At 42.1% G+C, this 24,573-nt stretch overlaps 1 protein-coding gene across 1 annotated transcript in view; it reads right to left on the reverse strand.

The window, feature by feature from the left end:
- The window catches only part of LOC124552636, a 73,478-nt gene that overhangs the window by 17,268 nt on the left and 31,637 nt on the right, over positions 1-24,573 (reverse strand). Inside the window, exons 4-5 of the mRNA XM_047126964.1 lie at positions 23,801-23,988; positions 17,903-18,091 (exon numbers count right to left, since the gene is read on the reverse strand). Of these exons, the coding sequence (XP_046982920.1) occupies positions 17,903-18,091; positions 23,801-23,988 (377 nt within the window). The remainder of the gene's footprint in view (positions 1-17,902; positions 18,092-23,800; positions 23,989-24,573) is intronic.

Consider the following 24,573-nt stretch of genomic DNA (forward strand, 5'->3'; position numbering starts at 1 on the left):
AATAGAATCGTTTTGACGTACTGAACAAGTGTATCTGATCAGTTGTCCGGTACGAAGCCACATCAAAATTTCTTCCTTTACCAGTAGTTCGGCTAGGAACCACCCACTAATGTTTATAAGAGTCAAACACTGATATTTGTCTACCCTCACAATCACCTATTCTAGCAGATACCTGTGCATAAGCTTCTAAGGTGAAATATTGCAATTTGAGGTGCAGGTATCACAGACAAAATGAAGTGGTTAGCCAAACATGTATTACAAATAAGCACGTATTACGTGACAAACTGTAATATACTGACCGAGAATTATCCTAAAGTTCACTGTTCACAACAAATGTTTTCATTTATAATGAATTGAATGTCAAATAACCTTCAGCTTTCACTGGCGTTTATTCAATTGATGGCACATCGGCAGGTGTGCCACATGAAAACGTGTGGTATCAAATGATTAATAGTTCGCACAAAAGTGTTAATTTGGTAAAGTTTCCCCTCCATATTTCTCAGCCCGGGGTCACACAAACAGTACTGTGATCGGTTTCGACTCGTCAGTAAGTCGTAATACGATAATTTATTACGGGGTCACACCTGGTCACAACACTGTGTGACCGAAGGCTGAGAAATGCACAGAGAGAATTTCATTACGTTACAGTCTCTGTGTCAGACAGTACGGCTAGGCCGGACATTAATTTGCCGACATACAGTTTTTATGAAAAATTCTGGCCGGAAACATCAAAAATAGTTTTGCCTACCCCTAAACAATTACACTTCACTCAGTGGCAAGTGCTACTCTCTTTTCCAAAATAACACACACTACTTCTTTGTAATTCATTGAACAGGTTCTACTATTTTGGACCAGAATTTAAAAAATTTTCATCATCACATTTTTATGTGAACAATGAAAACTTTGAAAAAACCTAAAATTTATTACATGTGCCACACGATCAGAGGCATCCAGGTGCCTACTGGAGGACACTAACACAGGGTGTGTCACCCTCTACCTTTATGACAGCTCCCGCTCTTCTGGGACACTTTCAATGAGGTGCCCAACGTCCACAGAGGAATGACAGACCATTCTTCCTCGAGAGCTCAAACCTCACATCAAACACTGAAGTTACAATCTGTAGCGTATCAACCGTACCTGTTCAAAAAATACGCCGGGGCAGAAGTGAGTCGTGACAGAGGCATGCGAGCACGTTACGCGTCTCGAAGCGAAACGCAGCCGATGGGTGTCGCAGAGAGCCAAGCGCTGTATAGCAACCTGACTGAACGATACGCTGGCGGAAGGATGGGAGCCTTTCCTCACTTGCCACCACAGAAGTGTTTAGAGTACGTGCCTTAACGCCTAAACAAACACAGTCCGGAGCATACGAGTACTCAGCTGTTCTTGTACCAAAATATTCTCATCTCAGTATAACAGCCTACACTTCGAGCCAGTGAAACTTGGAGCAACATCCCGGAATGCGGTACGGGATCCGCCGTTCGAACGAGGGACGGGGCAGCCAGTCCCGAGTCACACAGAGCAGCCACTCCCCAAACGTACAACAGCCCGCTTGCCGGAAGGATGTCACGGCTGCACTGACACCACCTTCTTAGAGTGGCGTCTGAACCTACAGCCTATAGTACAGTGAGCCCAAAACTTTAGAGTGTATTTTAGTTACAGAGAAAAGGTTTGACAGTGGTGCATTTTGCAAAGTAGATTTCACTGCAAGTAGCGAGTAGATGAATTTGTCTAGTTTTAGAGGTAATGGATGTCACGATCGGTTAGTGCCTGTTAGATGTGCACAGTCTAACCGGTTCCAGTAACATGTTATACGTGTAATCGTTGGCGACGTGCAGCTGCGCAGTGTCAGGACTTGAGATGGCTCACGATTAGACATAAGAATTATTAAGTTAATTTAATCTGTTTTCTTGTCCTGTGAGGGTTAGTTCTCAAAACGAGTGTCATCGAAGACGGCGCTTCGTCAGAAGTGGAGACGCGAGGTGTGTCAGAGCCGGAAGCAGTATACGTATTGTTAGAAAAGGTAGCACAATTAACAGCGAATGATACGGGTCGATAAAATTGCGATCGTCACGACGGAGTGTACATTTGTCAGTTGCAAGTTTAATAGTTCCTCTTTCTGGAACGGCAACCGAGATGTACTGGCCTTTGTGGGAGACCCTGGAAATCTGGCTAAGATGGAAAGTTAGTCTGATAAGGAATTATTGAGTTTTGCAAAATTAAGACTAATAAAGGAACCTAAGACTCCACAACATTTGAAGAATTTACAGAAGAGTTAATTCAGAGATATACGAAATGAAATAGTGCCAGACACTACAAGGAATTATTAGGGGTAATAACTAAGAGAAATACAGAAACTGTGGAACAATTTGTGGATAGGACACGGAAAACTAATGGATGTACCTATGAATTAGGACAGGATACTGCAGTCAATGAAATTAGTTTGCACGAAGCTGAGTAGAGGCTGCTCAGTGCTTTTTTAAGAGGGCTGCCATCAGAAATGTCAAGATATGTACGGACAGGGGGACTGGCAGATTTGCACACACCAGTGCGGTTAACTAGAGAGCGTGAGGGGATCAATTTGTCGACTGGAATGCAGGGTAAACGGATAATGTTTGCAGTTAATATAAAACTTTTCAGATGTGGACAAACAGGGCCCGTAAGGAGGCACTGTCACCACCCTCAGGGTGATGTGAATAAAGCAACCAAGAAGTAGTAGTTTTACAAGTAGAGGGCTAGAGAAAAATGATGTGTTTAACGACAATGGGAACCCTGGGCTCACCGATAATCATTCCCAGTAAGATTGGATGCTACGAAATCGTATGCAGAGGCAGATTATATGATACGAGGAATAGTAGGAAATAAAGGTTACAGGATATTATTGGACACAGGGACAGATGTATCTGTTGCCAGTAGTAGTATGGTGAATCATAAGCAACAGAACCCACCGCAGTGCAGATAGTGTGGAGAGGGAGATACAGATGTCACACCGTTAGCATCGGTGGACGTAGACTTTTGCCTGGATACGGTTCAATTTAAACAATGTGTAGACATTGTGCCACATACGAGTGAGGGCTATGATATGATTCTAGGATTAGATTTCTGCTATTAGCATTGTGCTGTAAACAATGTTCAGCAACATAGGATGGAACTTGCTGGAAAAATGTTTCAGTCACGTAAAGCCACTGCCAGTGTTGCGATGTCACGAGGGAAGTCTGTCGCAAAAGACGAACTGATTAAACCGTGAATGACCACATTAAGGGTACTGGGAAATCACTTTGCATCATTGATGACGCTAGCTTGCTGGTAGGAAGTTAGTGTGTGGTGGAACCACTCCAAGAGAATCAAGTATAAGATCAGGGAGGTTGCCTAGTTAAAAAGCGGTATTGTACACGTACAAGAAATAAAGGTTGAAAAGAAGGTACCTATAGATAATTTTAGTGCAGAGGATTATCAAAGGGGTTGTTAACCAATAATATGGTTATCCTGGAAGGAAGGAGGGGTGTCAGCCACAGAATTTCCAGACGCAACTGAAACTTCATTGCGAAGAAGAGTGATGCACCTAGAAGGAAGCAATAGAGAATGGACGGAAAAATTATTTTTGGAATTTAAGGGCCATTAGTAGCTATGCATATTATGCAGCAATGCTTACCAATGGAAAATCAATCACCAGTCTACAGCAAACCATACAGAATAACTAGGTACTTACAGCCAATTTTGGAGGAATTTGTAAATGAACAGCTGAAAGATGGAATAATTTAACAAAATAATAGCACACAGGGGGTGGAGGGGCAGGAATAGTGGTTGTGCCAAAAAGGATCAATGGATATAACATGAAAATATGGCTTTTGTTGCGATTACAGATATCTAAATACAAAAACCATAATGAACACCTATCCTTTGCCAAACATCACAGAAACCTTGAATCATTTAGGGCAATGCAAATATTTTTTCAACAATGGATTTGAAGAGTGGTTATTATCAGATAGGGGCTGCACCACAGGATCGTCACAAAACACCATTTTCAGCACCCTGGGGACACTACCAATTCGGAAGAATTCCATTTGGATTAAAAAGTGCACTTGCAATGTTTCAGTGATTCTCAAATGACATACTCCAGAGGTTTAAAACTACAGCAATGCTTAATGTATCTCAATGACATAATTGTCTATGGGAGTGATACGGCACAGAATATGCAGCGATTAAGGGAAGTATTCCTAAGGTCAGAAGCAGAAAAGTTAACACTGAGCACAGAAAAGTGTAATTTTGTGATGGATGAGGTAGCACACCGAGGTCATATCATACATAAAGATGGGGTTAAGATACGCCCAAGATTAGTCAGAGCTGTAAGTGAATATCCTGCACCACAATTTGTAAAGCAGTTACAATCACTCTTAGAAGTCACAAACTATCACTACCGGTTCGTAAAAGGATTTGCAGATACTGCCAGACTGTTGACACAGTTGTTAAGAAAAAGAGCTACTAAATTTGTGTGGTCAAAAGAGTGCCAGCATGCTTTTGAAGAGTTGAAAGAAACTTTAACACTGAGTCTGCTATTGGTATTTTCAGATTTTAATAAAGAGTTTGTTTTGTCATACGAGCCATCAAACTTTGTACTTCGCTCTGCATTATCAGACGAGGTAGAAGGCACAGAACATACAGTAGCTTACCTGTCAAGACAACAAAATCCTGCAGAAAGAAATTATTTCACAATGCTAAACCTTGTTTATGACATAACATATTTTAAATGTGAGCTGTGCGGTAAAAAGTTTAGATTAATAACAGACTGTGTAGCATTAAAATGGTTTTTGGGGTTAAAGTATCCTTCTGGTAGGATGATGCGATGAGCAGTAAGACTAAGTGAATTTGATTTCAAAGTCACATATAAACCTGGGAAGAAGCACAGAAATGCGGATGGCTTAAGTAGAAGAGTAGCAGTATTACATACTGGGGGTAATGAGCATAAGGAATGTCAAACGGCACAGACAGAAGATGACAAATGTAAGCAGTATTTTAAGCAGTCACGGTTTTGTATGCAGGATGGGTTACTATACAGAGAAACCAAGTTGGGACTGCAAGTAGTCATACCAGTGAAGCTAAGCAATAGAGTGCTATAAGAAGCTCACGATAACATACTAGCGGGTTGTAGAGGTTGCAGGGGAGTAGCAGAATGGTATAGGTGGAGGAATAGGCAGGCAGATGTAAACCAGTATGTGTGCAATTGCATTCAGTGCACACAGATCAGATTTGTGTCGAACAAGAGTACCATAGCAGAGGCTACCTGAAGCATTATCACCATTAAGATTACTGAAGATGAATGATTTAGGTCCATTCGATAAAAAACCTGCAGGGAAACAGTACGTACTCACAATCACAGATTATTTTTCAAGATACACAGAAATGGTGCCAAACCGGCACACAGCAGCAGTGGCACAAACACTTGTGAATAATTTGATACAGGAACATCGAGGAATTATGTAAGTTACTGAATGTGAAGAAGCCAATGGGATAACTGGAAGAGTGCACAGTACAATCGGGACTATGCTCGGATACTACGTTGACTCACATCGTACCAATTGGGATACCTATTTAAAGTACGTTGTTTCTGACTACAACTCAAAACAGCATACGAATACAGGATTATCGCCATACAAAGTAGTATACGGTCATAAAATGCTGCCACCATTCGACATACTGAAAACGACGAAACGGAAGGCTGGAGCGTCTGTTATTGTCAGAGTGATTAGGAAAATTTGGAATAAGAGTACACACGGCAAGTACGTGAGCACTGAAGAAACGGGAAGAGGCAGCAGACCGTATGACAAGAATGTCACACTATGTGGTCGGTCAGTGGGTGATGCTATCAACTTCGTATATGCCAAAGAGACAGACAAAGGAGGGAGAGTAAGGAGAAAGGTATCGAGAGATTAACAAGAGGTTGTGAATGAACGGTAACGAGGAACCAGTACGGATTAAGGCCTACAAGATGGTCACTTATATTTTTTCAAGTTTGGTATAGATTTAGTGTAATTATTACAAGCAGATGTGGAGCAGCAATAAATTTAATAGGGAGGAAAGTAATAGGTATTCCTGCTCGTAGGTGAGATCCAGAGAAGGCGAGATGATGCAATTTATAGCAGGAATACTGATCTTCATCGAGGTGGAAGCATTAAGGAACCGGCACCTGGAAGGGGAGCTGTTCGCCAAGCAGGGAGACGTAGTCATCACCAGTCATCCCTTTGTGATACAGTTGGTATTCAACGTACGGGAGAAGTGTACTGAGGTGAGAAGGTTGGAAGAAGCGTTCGAGAAATTCTGTCAGGAAACAGAAAGACACGGGACAGTCGAAGAGGATGCCCGGGTACGCGGGAGAGTACAAGGAGTGCACGAGAAATTGAGGAGTGAAATGCAACAGGTATTGTGGATCATTCCTCGTACGCGGAGGAAGAGGCGTCGGATCGACACTGGAAGTTGACTTACGAAAACGATATCTGGCATTGCTGATGAGGAAGGCATTTGAAGGGTGAATGACACCAAAGAGGTGAAGCAGTGTGCAAAAAGGAACAAAGCTGTAAGTGATTGGCACACTACGCAGATTACAAGTTTAGACTACAACTGACTGGAGCAGTAATGTGGTATGCCAGAGCTACAGAAGAGGCACTTAATCAGAATACCACGGAACCACAAACTGAAGTAGGAGTCTTAGATAGGGAAGTAGTAATGACAAAATTGTTGCAGTCTGTAGAAGATAGAGTTTGGGAAGCACGAGGGAAAGCGACAGAACTACAGGAGGCTATGCAGCAGGCTGTAACAGGTCGGCTACGGGTAAACTTGTTGTCACCAAAGCAGTATTTAGTGGGTCTAAGGAAAGTACAGAACGCGAGCACAAAAACTTACTTTTTATTTCAAGGTAGTCACAGTATTTGTAAGAACTAACGGAGTGAAAGTTTACATTTCTGTTTATATACCAGTAGCACACAAACGAGCACATTACGATTGCCACGTAGTTCACGCTTACGCTATCGTGTGAGGGATATCAAATAAATTTGTAAGATTAAAAACACGGCTACTACCATTAATTGCAAAAGACGAGGGAAGATATGTAGAAATGGAGGAAGTAAAGTTACAAAAATGCTACCGAGGGGAAATTGCAGTCTGTCCAAATACGGTGACAAGAGAGAGGGAGAATTCCTGAAGAGTGAAACTGCTAATGGGACAAAAGGAGGTAAGAGAATGCAATACAGAAGTGATTGAGCCAGAATTTTACTTTCAGCAGGTCGAGGTGCATCGGCTGTACTCTACCTCTGACAAGATGGTAGTAGTAGCTAGTTGTTTTGAGCAGGGGAAACTGACGTCAACAAAGAGGCTAGAATTAACAGGGAATGGTTTGTTATTAAATGGAACAGCACGTGAGACACTGGGACCTACTTTCCATCTGCTCGCTGCAATTTCAGGGCTAACCTGTCTGAATATTTCACAGCCTCGTTCGTATTGGCCAGAGGAGCTCACAGTAGTGCAACGTGCCACGAGTCTAACCATCTTAAATCAGACTCTAGGGCCCGAATTAATGCAGTCTTATAAACACGCTTCTGAACAAGCAGGAGGGATGAGTCTCCTTGGAAACCTTATTTCACCATGTAAATTTATATCAGGAAAATCAGTACTGGAAACAGACGTCACCGACTACTGTCATATTGACTACTGAAGGGGCACTCTGTCTGCTGAGCACAGTCCTCGTTTTGGTGCACAGAATAAGAGAACGAGACTTAATTCAGATTCCAGTAAATTAGACACCCAGAGCATAAAAACAGAGTAAGGGAGATGTACATGCAAAGAATTAGTATTATGCATAATTGATTAGTAGTTATTGAGCAAGAAGCCTAGTAATGAAATAAGTTCCACGGTGTTTGAGTTAAGGATCAGGGCAAGATGCCCTGTGGAAATGTGTAAGGTTAAGTAGCAGCTTTAAGGAATCCGATCATTTGAATAATTCCTAAGAGGCAAAACAGGGCCAGAAGGGCCTGTCACCAGGAATCCCACGTAAAGGATAACCTAGTTCGGTCGACACGAAGGACAGGGTCTCGATAAAAAGGAGGGCAACGCAGCGTATCAACCGTATTCGATGAAAAAGTATTCCAGAGCGGAAGTGAGTTGCAACGGAGCCAGCTGCAGGCAGGCGAGAGTATTACGCATCGCGAAGCAAAACACAAACGACAGGCACTGTGAAGCAGAGCCGGCCGGGTGCAGTATAGTGACAGTTGACGCTGCAATACACTAACGGCAGAACGAAAGTATTTAGAGTACGTGCCTCGAGCCCTAAATGAACACAGTGCGGAGTGTACAAGTACTCTGCCAGTCGTGTACTAAAATATTTTCGTCTCAGTATCGCAGCTTACACTGCGAACTCTCGACAGCCAGAGCGACGTTCCGGAACGCAGTACGGGGTTTGCCATTTGAACACGGTACGGGGCAGTCCGCCCCGAGATACAGAGAGCAGCCGCCACCGGAGTGGAGAGCCACCCGCCCGTTGGAGGAAGGTCACGGCCACCTCCGCAGTACCGCCGGCAGCACTGCCGCTCCGTCATCACGGTTGCGGCGGGAGATGTTGCCGACTGCACCACTCGAGTGACGCCACACTCGGCCCCACTCTTTGCGCTGTCGGCAGTGCTGTATATCTATCGTTTACAGGAGAGGCAACTGGACAACTTCACAGAGATGTTCCCAATGTACTACAGCCGAGGGCCAGAATAAAGAAGTAATTTAAACAAATCTGCTGTTGTCCTTTATGGGTGACAATCCGTGGATTGTGTACCAGTTCCAACTTATTCCACAGGTATTTCATTAGATCAGTGCAGGGCAGCTCTTAGTCGACAGACCAGTGCCTCACACGTGCTGTTTTCTGACAGGGACGCTGATATAATCAATCACTGTATCTGAACTGTTCTTATACTACCATGCAGTACACAATACAGTAAAATGTATTCACATCATTCTGCACTCAACATTTTCCTACATGCGAAAAGGGGACCGGGACCTAACCATGAAAAGCATTCCCGTACTGTAACACTGCCACCTCTGCAATTCACTGTTGGCACTACACACGATAGCAGGTAATTTTCCCCACGCGTTTGCCAAACCCAAATCCTTCCGTCAGATTGGCACAGGGTATATCACTCCAAACCACTCGTTTCGGATCTTCCACCGTCCGGCGGTGTCGCCTGGTCGATCGGGAGAGCCCAGTGGATTTGAAGGTGGACCAGTCACTGGATGTCACCTGAGTAACAAATCTGTCAGGGACATTCTGACCCTTCTAAAGCTGCCCAAATCGACTGTCAGTAATGTGATTGTGAAGTGGAAGCGCGAAGGGATGACCACAGCTAAACCGAAACCGGGCAGGCACCGTCTTCTGATGGACAGAGACCGTCAAACATGGCAGAGGGCGGCTGTAAAAAAAATCACTTGAAATCGGCGGAAGGAATCACTCGAGAGTATCAGACTACAGATAGCTGTCCTGCGAAGGGACTTAAAAAGCATCGACCACAGTGGTCGAAGAGCTGCTCGTGAAGTGTTATGTGCCGTTTAGGCAAATAACATTTCACACAACCTTTGTGTAGTACGACATAAGTTGATTGTGACAGAGTAATATTAAGTAGGGAGTAAATCGCGTAATGTATGCTGGAGTGTCACTCAGCACAGAAGAGATGATGAAACTGGTATCAAACGTAGGCACTAATTCCGAGTTTTAATGAATGGTTGTCTATAGAAAGCAGCAGCAGGAGGACTGTGTATCCGTGCTCACCCGGTGTAGGCCTGGCACCGTGCAGGCGAACGGACTGTGCACGAACAAATTTTTGAACTGTTTGCGCACTTAGCATTTACGTTTCACTACTACAAATTAGTAATGGTAGTACACACTCATTACATATGTTCTGCGAGAGGAAAATCGGCCATTTATGCCAGACTACAGTGTTTGGCTTGCCAAAAGAGCCTCGGGCCATTCTTGGCTTCCTTTGTATTTCTTGGAATGTTCACCTGCAAGTTTTTTTCACTTCTACATATATTAATAGGCAAGCTGTTTCTGTAAATTAATCATTCACATTTGCTGTTCCATGTTTGCACTTTATTTTGATCTTACCATAATTGATATTCAGGTCTGTCATTGTACTTGTTATGATGTGTTCCTCCTCCTTTCGCTGAAGTTCTTTTGGATCTGTAGCAAACAAAACAGTGTCATCTACAAATTGAAGGTGGTCCAAATCGGACACGTATTCCTCCTCCGTGCCAGTTTAATGGTGTGAAGACCTCTCCCGAGACTGCAGAAGACAGTTTTGCTGAAACAGAGCCCTTCCCAAACCCCTTTCTCAACCCGAATTCTCCGTTTTCTCGATGTAATGCTGTGAAGGCTGTGGCTAAGCCGTGTCTCCGCAATATCCTTTCTTCCAGGAGTACTAGTTCTGCAAGTTTTGCAGAAGAGCTTCTGTGAAGTTTGGGTGGTAGGAGACGAGGTACTGGCGGAATTAGAGCTGTGATGACAGGTCGTGAGTCGTGCTTTGGTAGCTCAGATAATAGAGCACTTGCCCGTGAAAGACAAAAGTCCCGAGTACGAGTCTTGGTCCGACACACAGTTTTAATCTCCCAGGAAGTTTCAACTTAATTTCTTTTCATTATCCGTCACACTTACTACACTGCATCACATTAAGTAAAACACTGCACACAATTTTAAAGAGTTTTCAGAGGTAAAATCGCATTGTGTAAACTTTGCGTGCAGCTGATTTTAGTTCACACATTGGAATGAATGAAATGTAGATAAGATAAAAATTTACGGCACAACGATAGTTCTGTTGAAAAACTTTTATTTTACAGAAGAATAACTGCTAACAAATAACTATTAATGTAATGAGAATTTAGAAAGCATAGCCTGTTACATAATTTTGACATACCTCTGCCTGGATGTCAGATGGCACTGGCGAGAAACCTGCAGTTCAGGTAAAAAAAACTCAGTGAAGAGACTGTGAAAATGAGTGCATCTGGGCAAAACTTTTGGAAGAAGGAACAAAAGCAATCTGGCAAACGGAGAGAGGAAAAAACAGGAAATTGTGCAATATGGGCAATCTCCTGGCTGTCCTCAATGGTTAAGAAATCAGCAACAAATGTCAGTCACCACCAGAAGTTCGATAAGGAGGCTACAGCAGACAATGCTGCCAACCACAGTGGGGCTGCGATGCCGGAAGACTGCAGCGACACCTGCACGGGATCGGTGGCCAGAGAAGTACACTACTCTGAAGTAAACGACAATTTCTTTCTTTGTTGAAAGATCGCCACCTGAGATGCCACCCAAAGCCACGACGACCCGAAGACCGACTCCAGGCACCCGAGAGGAACGCAACCTGCAACAACAGTGTGCCGGGCACACACGCACGCTACTATGGGGCAGCTCGATACGGACTCAGTTACACAGTACCGTTTCCTCGACGACGATGGGTGTGCCTCAAAATCACAACGGCCTTTTTCCAAGCGAACATGTTCTGAGATGCAGATATACACAAATTGCACTCAGATGTGAATTTCCAACTCGGTCGGAAAATGGTTAGGTGATTCGCAGAAAATGTTCAAATGTGTGTGAATTCCTAAGGGACTATTTGTAGTAGAAATATTGCTACACAGAAGACGTTAGAAAAAATTCACTGAACATTCCACAGACAAGAGAAACTTTGAGGCCCACATTACAACAGCACATTTAACAGTGTTCCGTATCTGAAGCCATTGTTAGTTCTGGCTGTATGTTACTCGAGTCACAGTCCCCACAGTAGGCAGCAAAATGGCTGCAGACTGCCTGCAGCGTTCACTGCTCGCCATTAAAACTGCAGCACCACACAGACCTCAGTTATTTGTTGGATGTATTCCAAACCAAGTTAGATATAGTGGGAATTAGTGAAGTTCAGGGGCAGGAGGAATAAGACTTCTGTTCAGGTGAATATAGGGCTATAAATACAAAATCAAATAGGGGTAATGCAAGAGTAGGTTTAATAATAAATAAAAAATAGGAGCAGGGGTAAGCTACTACGAACACTGCAGGCAAGACAGACACGAAGTCCTCGCCTATGACAGTAGTACAATTTTATATGCCAACTAGCTCCACAGATGGAGAGATTGAAGAAATGTATGACGAGATAAAAGAAATTGTTCAGTTAGTGACGGGACATGACAATTTAATATTCCTGGGGGACCGGAATTCGACTGTACAAAAAGGAAGAGAAGGAATAGTAGTAGGTGAATATGGGCTGGGGATAAGGAATGAAAGAGGAATCCGCCTGGTAGAATTTTGCAAAGAGCATAACTTAATCATAGCTAACACTTGGTTCAAGAATGATAAAAGAAGGTTGTACGTGTGGAAGAGACCTGGAGACATTGGAAGATTTCAGATAGATTATATAATGGCAAGACAGAGATTTAGGAAACATGTTTTATATTTTAAGACATTTCCAGGGGCAGATGTGGACTCTGACCACAATCTATTGCTTATGAACTGTACATTAAAACTGAAGAAACTGCAAAAAGGTAGGAATCTAAGGAGGTGGGACCAGGATAAACTGAAAGAACCAGAGGTTGTACAGAGTTTGAGAGAGAACATTAGGTAGCAACTGACAAGAATGGTGGAAAGAAATACAGCAGAAGAAGAAAGGGAAGCTTTGAGGGATGAAATAGTGAAGGCAGCAGAGGATCAAGTAGGTAAAAAGACAAGGGCTAGTAGAAATCCTTGGGTAACGTAAGATATATTGAATTTAATTGATGAAAGGAGAAAATATAACGCAGTAAATGAAATACGCAAAAAGGAGTACAAACGTCTCAAAAATGAGATCGACAGGATATGCAAAATGGCTAAGCAGGGATGGCTAGAGGACAAATGTAAGGATGTAGAGGCTTATCTCACTAGGGGTAAGATAGATACTGCCTACAGGAAAATTAGAGAGACCTTTAGAGAAAAGAGAACCACTTGCATGAATATCAAGAGCTCAGACATACATCGTATGTTCCCGTAACCCTCCCGGCCTCAACCTTTGTTAGCCACTGTCCTCGCCCATCCAGCCCCCTCCCTGTTCCCATTCCAGCACTACACAGCTGTCATTTCACCACCACCACACCCAATCTTTTAATTTCTTTTTATTTCTCTCCTTTCTGCTACTTAACCCTCCCCCCCCCCTCCTTCTCTCCTGCCCTCTGTCTAAACTGCAGCACTGCTCTGTCTGCCACCCCCACCATACTATCCTTCCCCCTCCCTGCCCCAGCCTCCTTCTTACCCCCACCCAGTCACCACTACTATCATGGACTGGTGCTGGTTTCAGTTGTCTGAGACTGCAGACGTGTGTGCAAGTTGTGTTTGCGTGAGTGTATGTGTGTCTATTGCTGATAAAGGTCTTAATGGCCTAAAGCTATAATTGTGTGAATCTTTTCGTTGTGCCTATCGCGACTCAGCATCTCCGCTATATGTAGATGTAGATGTAGTACACTTTATGTCAGTGAGACGCTTACAGCATGTCGCCTTAATGCTGCTGCAGTTTTAATTTGTACTTGTAAGTACTCATAGAACATAAGCAGTTATATTAGAGAAGAGGTGCGACCGTTGTTCAAGTATACAATATGGCCCAAATCATTCATATTTAATGCCACCCGTATGAAGTCTCACCCACAGATTCTACTGATTATACTTAACAAATAAGAAATATACTCACCTACCAGATCCTGAAACCAGAGCAAATAGAGAAGAGGCAACAGACACAAAATTAGGAGGCGGCAACACAGCAAAAGGGCCATTTTTCACGTAAGTTATTAGTCGAGACGGAGAATGTGTGATACCCCAAAGAAATAAATTTAATAGGAACTATACAAATGTTACTGTATTTGAATTGTTTTGCAGTTATCCTGTCCGAATTTTTTAAGGTAGATTATACTTCCACCTTAAAGGTAAGCATAATTCAGTAGTATATCCAAACTAATCACTTTAAAATATTAATACAAATACGAATGAAGAAATCCTCCAAAAGAAACCACCAAATTGGTCGGCGGAACCAACTCTCAAACGTCTAGGACTGAATCACAATGGGCCTCGTATCCCTTCTTCGGCAAGTTATTCTGTAACTATGGTAGTTGTATTACAGAACTCTTAATTCTGTGGCCAAATGATGCACTGTGCTGCACCACACACACATTAAGAATGATACAGTGTAAGAACGTACACATTTGCAACCTCGATATTTCTCCATGTTCTCCTCTTTTCTGGCACATAAATTTGTATTTCTTCTGAATTTGGGTCTACACGTGCAGCATACGTACAGTATAGTCCGACAGTGTTCTTCATACACTGCTACGATTACTCTACCGTGTAAAGCAGAGTGAAGTCACAGCAAGTGTTCACGGGCCAAATGCAGGCCCATGGACGAGATTAAGATGCACGGCACGTGAAGTGCCTGTTCTGTGGGGACCGAGAGTGGGTGTTGGGCAGGTGGACTGCACCTGCGTTTTCACTGTGTCAGGCATGGGATCTGTCTCTTTCCGTGGCGCATCAAGGGCTGTACGAGGAAGTGGCAGAGAAAATATCGGGCATTACAACGGCCATGTTCTACAGAGGCTCTCCGATTACAAAGCCAACACGACAAGAAAACAGTACAATTTCTCATGAACAACATAACAACCAAATAATGTAGTGTTTACTACAGTTACAATGTTTCCCCTTACTTTCAATGAAGCTAAATCTGTAGTTGAGTAGAATTGCAGACAATCATGTCTAAAAATATGCAATAAATTTGAAATTAATAACACACACCCACTCACAAGCACATGCACATGCTCACCCCCCCCCCCCCCCCCCACACGCACGCACGCACGCACGCACACACACACACACACACACACACACACACACACACACACACACACACACACACACACACAGAGCTATTTTCTCTTAGCAAAACAGAAATAAAGATCAATACGTACTGATGATGGAAGGCAGGAAAAGTCACTCCAAACGCTGGGCAAGAAAGTTTATAATGCGCAGCAAATTAGTCATGTGAACATATGGAGAAAACCACTAAAACTTACATTTACAATATGATAATGTACTGGGTGCAAGTAAAAGATAGGATAGGCTCGAAACAAACTGTACTGAGAAAGACTTGATTGTTGCAGACCACACTGGGTGAGATTTGAAAACCTGAGAGCTTAAATCAGGGTGGCTACTCAAAACTGGAGGAAAAATTAAAATATCCTGAGGATTCTAGGACCGAGGAAGAAGACAGTTTCAAGAAGCTCCTGATAATTGGTGAATGGAGAATGGGGCAAGGGCAGCATACCACAATAATGACTTATTTCCTCTCAGCTGAGCTATATACCTGCCACAAGCAGTAAAAGCACCATTTTTAAACATAAGTACTCTATATGGAATAATATTCATATTATTTACACATTTGGACATATTAAGTATTTTTAAATTTGTGATTTATAAAACTCAATAAAATCTGATTTAAATACGTCAAAAACGCACAATTCCTTGAGATTTTATGAAATTCTTGAAATTCCCAAAACTTCACCGATTTTTCCAGGTAAAATGTAATTCCCTGAGAATTCCAGGTTTTCCAGAAAGAATTGCCACCCTGTTAAATCTGGAATATACAGTAATACACAAGACAGAAATTACTGACTAAACATTATGAAGTGACTTACCGAACAAAAGCGCTGGCAGGTCGATAGACACACAAACAAACACAAACATACACACAAAATTCAAGCTTTCGCAACAAACTGTTGCCTCATCAGGAAAGAGGGAAGGAGAGGGGAAGGCGAAAGGAAGTGGGTTTTAAGGGAGAGGGTAAGGAGTCATTCCAATCCCGGAAGCGGAAAGACTTACCTTAGGGGGAAAAAAGGACAGGTATACACTCGCACATACGCACATATCCATCCACACATACAGACATTTGGTGTATACTTAGGTAAGTCTTTCCGCTCCCGGGATTGGAATGACTCCTTAACCTCTCCCTTAAAACCCACATCCTTTCGTCTTTCCCTCTCCTTCCCTCTTTCCTGATGAAGCAACCATTGGTTGCGAAAGCTTGAATTTTGTGTGTATATTTGTGTTTGTTTGTGTGTCTATCAACCTGCCAGTGCTTTCGTTTGGTAAGTCACATCATCTTTGTTTTTAGATATATTTTTCCCACGTGGAATGTTTCCCTCTATTATATTCATATCGAAAAGTATAGTTACTGTGAATAAGGGTGTCTGGAGAAAGAATGCAGATGGCACGTGTGGTGAGAAAGGCACCGAGGTCACGATCGTCATGTTGAAGACGGTACTCTGCAACAGGATATTGTCTGCTACAACCATACATCCTCTGATTCTACAACTTGATAGTTATGACCTCAGTGCCTTTTTCACCACACATGCCATCTGGAATCTTCCCCCAGACACCAGTTTCTCAGAACTCCACAGGTGGGAACTGGCATTACAACCTGGCCTAAATTTATGTCAACTCCTTTGGACACAGGACTTCTTCTCAGTAACTACTCCTTTTCTTCACTCCCTTTTAGTTTTGTTCATCTTCCATTTTCTAACCTAACTAATTTTCACCGCCCTTCTCCCACCTCCATTACATACAACGCACTTCGATTTCTGCTCTTACACACAATGTTTTGTCAGTAATCTCAATCTTGCTTATTACCTTATCTTCTACCTTTAAGCTCTCAGTTCTTCAAATCTCGTCCGGTGTAGCCCCCGACAATCACAGTCTTTCATTCTCATCCCGTCCAGTAAGTGCCTCCATTCCCGGGGTTCTGGGCAATGTTTCCAAATTCTCATTTTCTACACCTCACCAATCCTTTTTCTTCACTCCTTTTCCTTTCCCTTCGACCCTTCTGCCAGAAGAGGCAGCCACTGACCCCAAGAGCCAGTAAATTTCTGTAAGCTTTATACACGTTTTCTCCTGCCGCTCAGTAGATTTTCTTTATCTATCCAACTATATCATATTTTCAAAAATTAATTATTTTCATCAATATGTACTGTGAAAGAAGAACACGGGTGGTAAACATTGTGGTAATGTGAAATTCTGTGCAGGCACTAGGAAAGATAACCAGTCACGGCAAAGAAAAAGTGCCACTCAAGCTAAGGGGACAGGAAGTCAACAACAGTGTGCGGTGCTCCTGGGGCACGAAGTGTGTACTCTGAGAGTTAAACTCTTATTGTGTGCCTCTGAAGCTGCTACTTTTGTTGCATTCAATAAGGTTCCTTTCGGGCCCTCGGGTCTTCAAAATATGTCACAGATTTTTAGAAATTTGTCAATGTCTGGCAAATGATTCACATGCATGCAGCAAAAGCAGAAAACTTTTAGAACCACTGCAGCAAGGTAACATTTCTTCAGCCGTATGATAAAACTGGAGATACCAGTTCTCCTAAATAACCTTTATCTTAGACAAAATGTCTATGGAACATACAGCTGCTGGCAGTAATGGAGCAATTTGTTAGAGAACAGCCCAATTTACTATTTCTGAGTCATCACCAGAGGTCGTTTATCAATGTCGGTATTCTCAATTTACAGTACACTCTAGCATGCGAATATCATGTTTGGTAAAGACACACCTTGTTGCAGTTGCTGCTATTATGCTGAAACAGTTATATGTACATGAATAGTAGAAATTTGGAACGATTTGCAGTAACATATCCTAAGCTTTACGTACTCTCGAGTCTGGGTTACAGCTAGCTGTGTTTCTTAAAAATTAAATGTAATCTCTTAACTGACAGGATGTTTAAATGGCAGATAGGCAGAGAAAAAGATCCGATCCACTGTTAATGCCATTTTCAGGCTTGTCAGTTTTATACTGAACAAGAAACAGCAGGGCGAGGAACAAGCGACTCCTACCTGCTGCAAGAGCCGATCGTACAGCTCCTGGTCGGCACGGAGTGGCCTCAGTGACTCTCCTTTCAACTCAAAGATGCATTTCAAACTCTCCTCCATGGTCTCTATCAGGTCCTGCACGTGCTTCGTCTTCATCAGCCTCCGGACGAGGTAGCCCCTCGCGGCAGCATTTATAACTGCCGACGCTTTCATCTGCAGGCAGTAAGAAATGGTACAAACTGAGAAGTGAATGTAGTTGTTATTAATGCAGGGAAATGTGAGAACCTGTAAAATTAAACACTGGAAAATTCAGGACAGAGTAACTATATGAAATACATCAGTGGTTCGACCCATCTGTCACACCCGTAACCCGCATCTCCAACACCACAGCTCGAATCTCTGACACCACCGCTCGAACACAGAGAGATTTTGTGTCATTTTTGCTTCTGTTTCACGCCCTTAAAATGCTAAGCCCCATATGCAACTCGTAACACTCTTTTTCCACCTCAATGTTTTTTGTTTTGTTTTCAAATCAAATACTTTTGTATTAAAGGAGACCACTCCAAAAAGCAGAAGCACTGAGCTGTCGATAGACTAACACAAAGAAAGAAAACTTGCTAACTTTTTGAGTTATCCTGTCATGCGCACAGCCCCCCCCCTCCCCCCCAAAAAAAACCAGACCCATCCCATGACCCGAACACATCCAGCACCATGTAGGGGCACAGGATGGTGTGTGTGTGTGTGTGTGTGTGTGTGTGTGTGTGTGTGTGTGTGTGTGTGTGTGTGTAGTATTTCTGTCTTGCATTAATTCCCATTTTGTATTTTTTTATTTACTGTGTTAACAGGGTGATGTGTCGACAGAAATGCCGACACAGTGTTATTTCGAGGGGGCCGATAGGCACGCGTAATCTCACGTTGGCTAATGAAAGGTCTGAAACAGGATACGTAATAAATGGTAACAAGAGAAGTACGTAGCTGCTATTATACTTAACTTTTAATTCTTGTTGTATACATCGTTCTTGATGAGACATTTCATACGATAACTATCAAACTATGTAAGGCTAATGGCGCCTTGCTAGGTCGTAGCCATTGACTTAGCTGAAGGCTATTCTAACTGTCTCTCGGCAAATAAGAGAAAGGCTTCGTCAGTGTAGTCGCTAGCAAAGTCGTCGTACAACTGGGGCGAGAGCTATCCCGTATCTCGAGACCTGCCTTGTGGAGGCGCTCGGTCTGCGATCACACAGTGGTGACACGCGGGTCCAACATGTACTAAATGGACCGCGGCCAATTTAAGCTACCACCTAGCAAGTGTGGTGTCTGGCGGTGACACCACACAGAGTGTATACACGGACAAGGGAAAAAAATTCCCTTATTTTTCTGGATTTCCTGGGTAAAAATACACTTTCTCCCAGGTGAAAACACATCTTTTCTGTGTGACTGACTACTTTTCCTCTTAACTGTAAAGCTCAACAATGCTTTATGGTTTTATACACCGCCACAGAACTTCCTGGACATTAGAAAACCAAACTCAAGTGGGAAAAAAAAACTGTTTTGGAAAGATCTTTAATGTACACCAATATGTACACTGCATATTTTTCATACTACAAAAGTATAAATTCGAATTCCACCAAACACTGCACGTTGCTTTCCGAAGCCTCGAAATTGAGATTGTGATGCGCTTTCGTAAGCCAGTCATGGCTCGTGTCACGTGATCTCGCCAGCCAATGACAGAGGATATTCAAAGCGTAGGACACATGACGTAGTCAGCCAATAGCAATATCACTGTTAAGTAGCGTGAACACACAAATAGTAAAAGTTAATGGTTTAAATTAGTGTACATAATGTTGCTAGGAGAAAAAAAGCTTTCACATATAATATGAATCTCTAAGATTAATAAGCTGCAAGAGAAGGTAAGCTTTCATGTATAATATCGATCTTTTTTCTGCGTGTTACATTTAGGATAAATCACACAAATGTACCAGTAAAATTTTTAAGGATGACACAAATGGCTGATCATCTGGGCTCGAAATTCTTCTAAATGGTCATCCTCAAAGTATTGATTTTTAAATAAGAGTCAAACGTTCTGCGATTTAAGAAATTCATTGTACATTCTCGCACATAGTTCATCTTCTGTAAAAAGAAATTTACTTCGAAAGTAACGCTTTTCAAACAACCATTCACAATATTTTCCCGCACCTTGTTAGGAATAGGTCCGTTTCAGCAATTGCCAGAGAGCGCTGGGTAACAGGCGTCACCACGCTTGTGCAACTACGGTGGCAGAGGAAGCCCACATGTTCGCATTTGTAAAACACTGAAAGATCTTACATTATGTCATGAAATAAACAGGACATTAGAGGATACTCCAAGAGCATAAGCATTTTGTGAACCATACTAAAATGCATAATTCGGCTTAAAGTGTAGATTTGTATGTCCAAATTTGGATGTAAATTTTCTTGGAGTATCAGTGCCGTGTTATATAATGTTTGGTTTTTTATTATGGCATAATGACACACATGCTAGAAGATGAAAATGTGCACTTGAAATGCAGTGAACAGTTGAAATTAGCTAATAGTATGGAATTAAACACTTCATTTCAAATAAACTGACTGCCTCAGTGGAAAAGATTAATAAAAGTCTAATTACTTTAGCAATCCGACAAAAATAACTTCATTGTTCTGCAAGGCGATTAGTGCTCAACTGTCAGAAAGGCGGAAATGAAATAAAATAAAATCTGAAACTAACAATATACTTCAGCCTTCTGTCATTATTTGAATGTATTTTAATTCACTCGATAGCTCCCGGCCACAGAAATCCGTTTTGTTTTCATTTGACGTGAGATGAATAAATGAAGAGTAAACAGCAAAATCACTAAACATAAACACGAGTCACATGGAGACTACCCACCTCCCCACTACACACTACAACTCAGACTGCTCTGTGCATCACGTCCGGATCTCCGATATTTCCGGACCGGGGCAATACGAGATAGTTGCCCCCCCCCCTTCCCCCTCCCCTGCCCCCCATCCGCACCCCAAGCGTTTGAGGTAGGACGCCAAAAATTTGTTCACTTTGTAGCGCACATCTTTCTAAAGAGTCTGACACATAAAACATATGTGCTTTGAGGAAATGTAAGGTGTGTTATTTGGTCTTAGGCATGCCAAAGTGCAGTCCCACACCTCTTCACACATTACTGTTCAATCGCACATCACTGTATTTCGCTCTGTGGAATTCGGACGTGTAATATTTTGTAATGGATGCCATCAAACTATATTCAGGACAGGGAAAATTAAAATGTCTTGTGGTGCCTCTCCTGCCCCCAGTCGGCCAGTTTTACATCCTGCTCCTCTTAAAACAAACTCGCAATTAATACTGGATGGGGTTATTTGTAACCGGGAGAACAAGAACTCTTCAGAAAACTTTCATTCTCTATTGCCTATTAGCTAATAACTTGGTGTTTTGTGTGACATAAAATTAAATATAGGATACACACAACCAGTAAAGACAAGAGCCAAACAAGACAGTACACATTTCTTCAGTCCTTAAGTCCTAGCATTATTTTCTTTCTAATCTTGCTACAGCTTTGCGTGGCGTGTTTTCCTTTCTGGGAAAGAGTTTATTAACTCAAAGTTCGTCAAACATTTTGCTACGCGAAAAAACAAAATGTCATTATCTAATACTGAAAAAGCTGAAAATACAAACACTACCTGAGACTGGTGTGGTTTCTCGATCTGATTACGCGTATTTTGTCACTGTCTGTTAGATAAAATCAAATAGGCCTGCCTAATATTGCAGCAGTTTTAACACACACACACACACACACACACACACACACACACACACACACTAAATAAACAACACTGTTTTGCCACAAATGGCCATTTTTATAACACGACGGAATATAATTCGTGAAGTACCAGTATGAAATGCCTATTAGGCATACTACAAGCGAAAAGCTTTATGTTAAGAAATAGTTTCACAGTTCACTTACACTCCAGCTTCTCAAACATGAGATCAAAAAGTAGCAGTACAAAATTTTTATATAAATTTGGAATCATCATATTCTTCCATAATTTGTTTGATGTCCCTGTTTCATCTTCTTTGTCGTTCTAATAAACAATCATGTCATCAGTAATTGTGTAACTATTCCTTCCAGTGTCAAAACTTATTCTCCAGTTAACTTCACTAACCCTACCACACTCACCGATTTAGTTATCCCGCATTTATTCTCCAGTTGGGTGTTATTACATGTTCGTACAACATGTTTTCCAGGCTACTCCCAGAAAAGATCTTAAGCGGCTGCTAGCCAGGAAATGTACAATGGTCCTTACTAGTGTAGAAGTCTGGCCAAAAATTTTCTGTCAAACTTTCACTTTATTGGCTACAACGAGAAGATGATACGTAATCTTTCTTACTTGTTATTCCTGTTAGTTGTTTAATTTCGTTCTTACTTGTTATTCCTGTTAGTTGTTTATTTTCATTCTGGTAATCTGAACCTATGATTTCACTAGTAATTATAACAACGCTGATCATTCCCAAATCCAGTCAAACACATAAACAGCGATTGGCATTCACCTGCTCAGCTCGTATAGCCCCGTCCCCTTTTGTCTGCAGGAAAGTTTATTTCTAGATGCGACAGGGATTCCCCTGACAGAGACATCACGTACACAATGGATGCATTCAAAAAATCAACTTATGATTCATTTGGAAATCAAACTGGAATGTGTTCAAGTATGTTCAAAAACCAACAGGGATGCGATTCAAAATTATATGAATAATCGATAGACCAACATGCGCTGGATGCTAGGCTCTTTGTGAAACAAGATTTTTTTCCCTCAAGAATATGAAATTTTATTTTTTAAGCTTACTGCAGTGTTGCGTGAACAGGGTGAACTCGGTACTTTGGAGGGTCTGAAGATGGGGAATGACATGCCCGAGTTGAGCAGCTAAGACCATATAGATCAGAAAAGTCATTTGAAAATGACGAGGTCAGGCAGAAGCTATTTGCATAACTAACAGTTTGTAAGTCTTCAGATTTCACCTGATTATAAGCCAGAACAAAAGCTTTTTGTTAATATCATGGCTGCAAGGGTTTTTTGAATGCATTTCTTGAAAAAAAACAAGCACCAGTGTTATTGCTGCAAGTCGATGTAGTTTAAGGTCTCAATTTAACACTAAGCCCAGGTCAAGACTTAAGATATCGCCAACGGATGCAGAAACATTCTGGGAACAAGTAAAAATAACAAGTAATTGAGAAAAAATGTACAAAGTCAATGACAACTGAGACTGTTGGCACATAAACAACAGCAGGAAATAACTCACAGACATGAGTGTCATCAAGATCGTTTACGTAGGTGGTGGAATATATTTAGTGGGACACACCACTCCGAGGCAATTACGCACTCCTCCACACAGTTCGTGCTGGCAAATGGTGACTGAAGCGGAAATGGGACAAATATAATTCTCAGATACTGTCAGCATTTCTATTTCTACGTACACGTGGTGAGATATATCTGGGGTTGACTAGTGCCTTCAGAATGAGGCATTCACGACAATTTATGAAGGTGTGTCGAGAAGAAGTACCCACTCGGGCGTTCGGTCAGTCGATCTGGAAGAAACTTCGTGTTCGCTCAGCGAGTGACCTCGAACACTGGCACTACCATTCATTTAAAGCGGTCTGTTTGAAAGCGTACAAAAATTAACGCACATTGGATTATTGTAATTTTTCAAGGCACAATCTAAAGATCAGAGAAGTAGGTCGGATAGTCACTGTGAGAAGTCCTGTGCGACCGCGTGCATTAAAAAGGTCGAATGCTAAAGAAAATACGGCGTCAGCTGCACACGTGACAGAGTAACACCACAGCCCGCAGCAGCTGACCTGCTTAAGCCGCCAGTGACAGTAACACAGGGATTCCCGGCACTCACCTGCAGCCGTGCCGACTGCTGCACCTGCAGGAACGACCTGGCCAGCGCCTCCTGTTCAGCCCGCTGCCTCACCAGCAGCGCCTCCATCGCCGCGTCGAACCTCTTCCTCAGCTTCTCCCGCAGCTCCGACACCTTCGAACTCGACACCAGGTCCACGGTGTCGTCTTCGATGTCCGGCAGCTCGAGCTCTGAAGAAAAAAGTCTGTGTGTGAATTGGTAATGCAAACTGTGGCAAGAACGTTGATAACATATGTGATATGACAATACTGAAAAATAGGAAGTGTTTCTATAAATCAAATCTTCTTTCAGTTTAATTGAGAACATAAGGTTTCAAAGATATTATTTAATGGAAAGGCCAAAAATTCTCACACATATTTTGAACTATAAAACATCTGTGGACTCAGAACATAATTTATTGGTTATGAATGGAAGATTAAAACTGAAGGGATTGTGGGGAAATAAATCCAATGGGTAGCTATGAGAGGTGATACATTGCAGTCAGCAGAGGTTGAAACAGGCTAAAAGACAAGACTGGATAAATTCTTAAATAATGCATGCGATATATTATTTGACAGAGAAAAGGGGAAAAAATTAAAATGTAGCAAATGAAGCATGCAAAATCCCGTGTGTACGTCTAAAGTAGGAGACTGACAGAAAGTACAAAGCAGTTAGAGGAAAATTGCAGAGCTATAGAAGCATTAGGGAAAAGGTAGACTCTGTCTGTAAACACTTTTGCAGAAAAGAGAAGGAGCTGTATGAATATCAACAGCTCA

Source organism: Schistocerca americana, chromosome 10 (assembly GCF_021461395.2).
Source record: "Schistocerca americana isolate TAMUIC-IGC-003095 chromosome 10, iqSchAmer2.1, whole genome shotgun sequence".
NCBI lineage: Eukaryota > Metazoa > Arthropoda > Insecta > Orthoptera > Acrididae > Schistocerca > Schistocerca americana.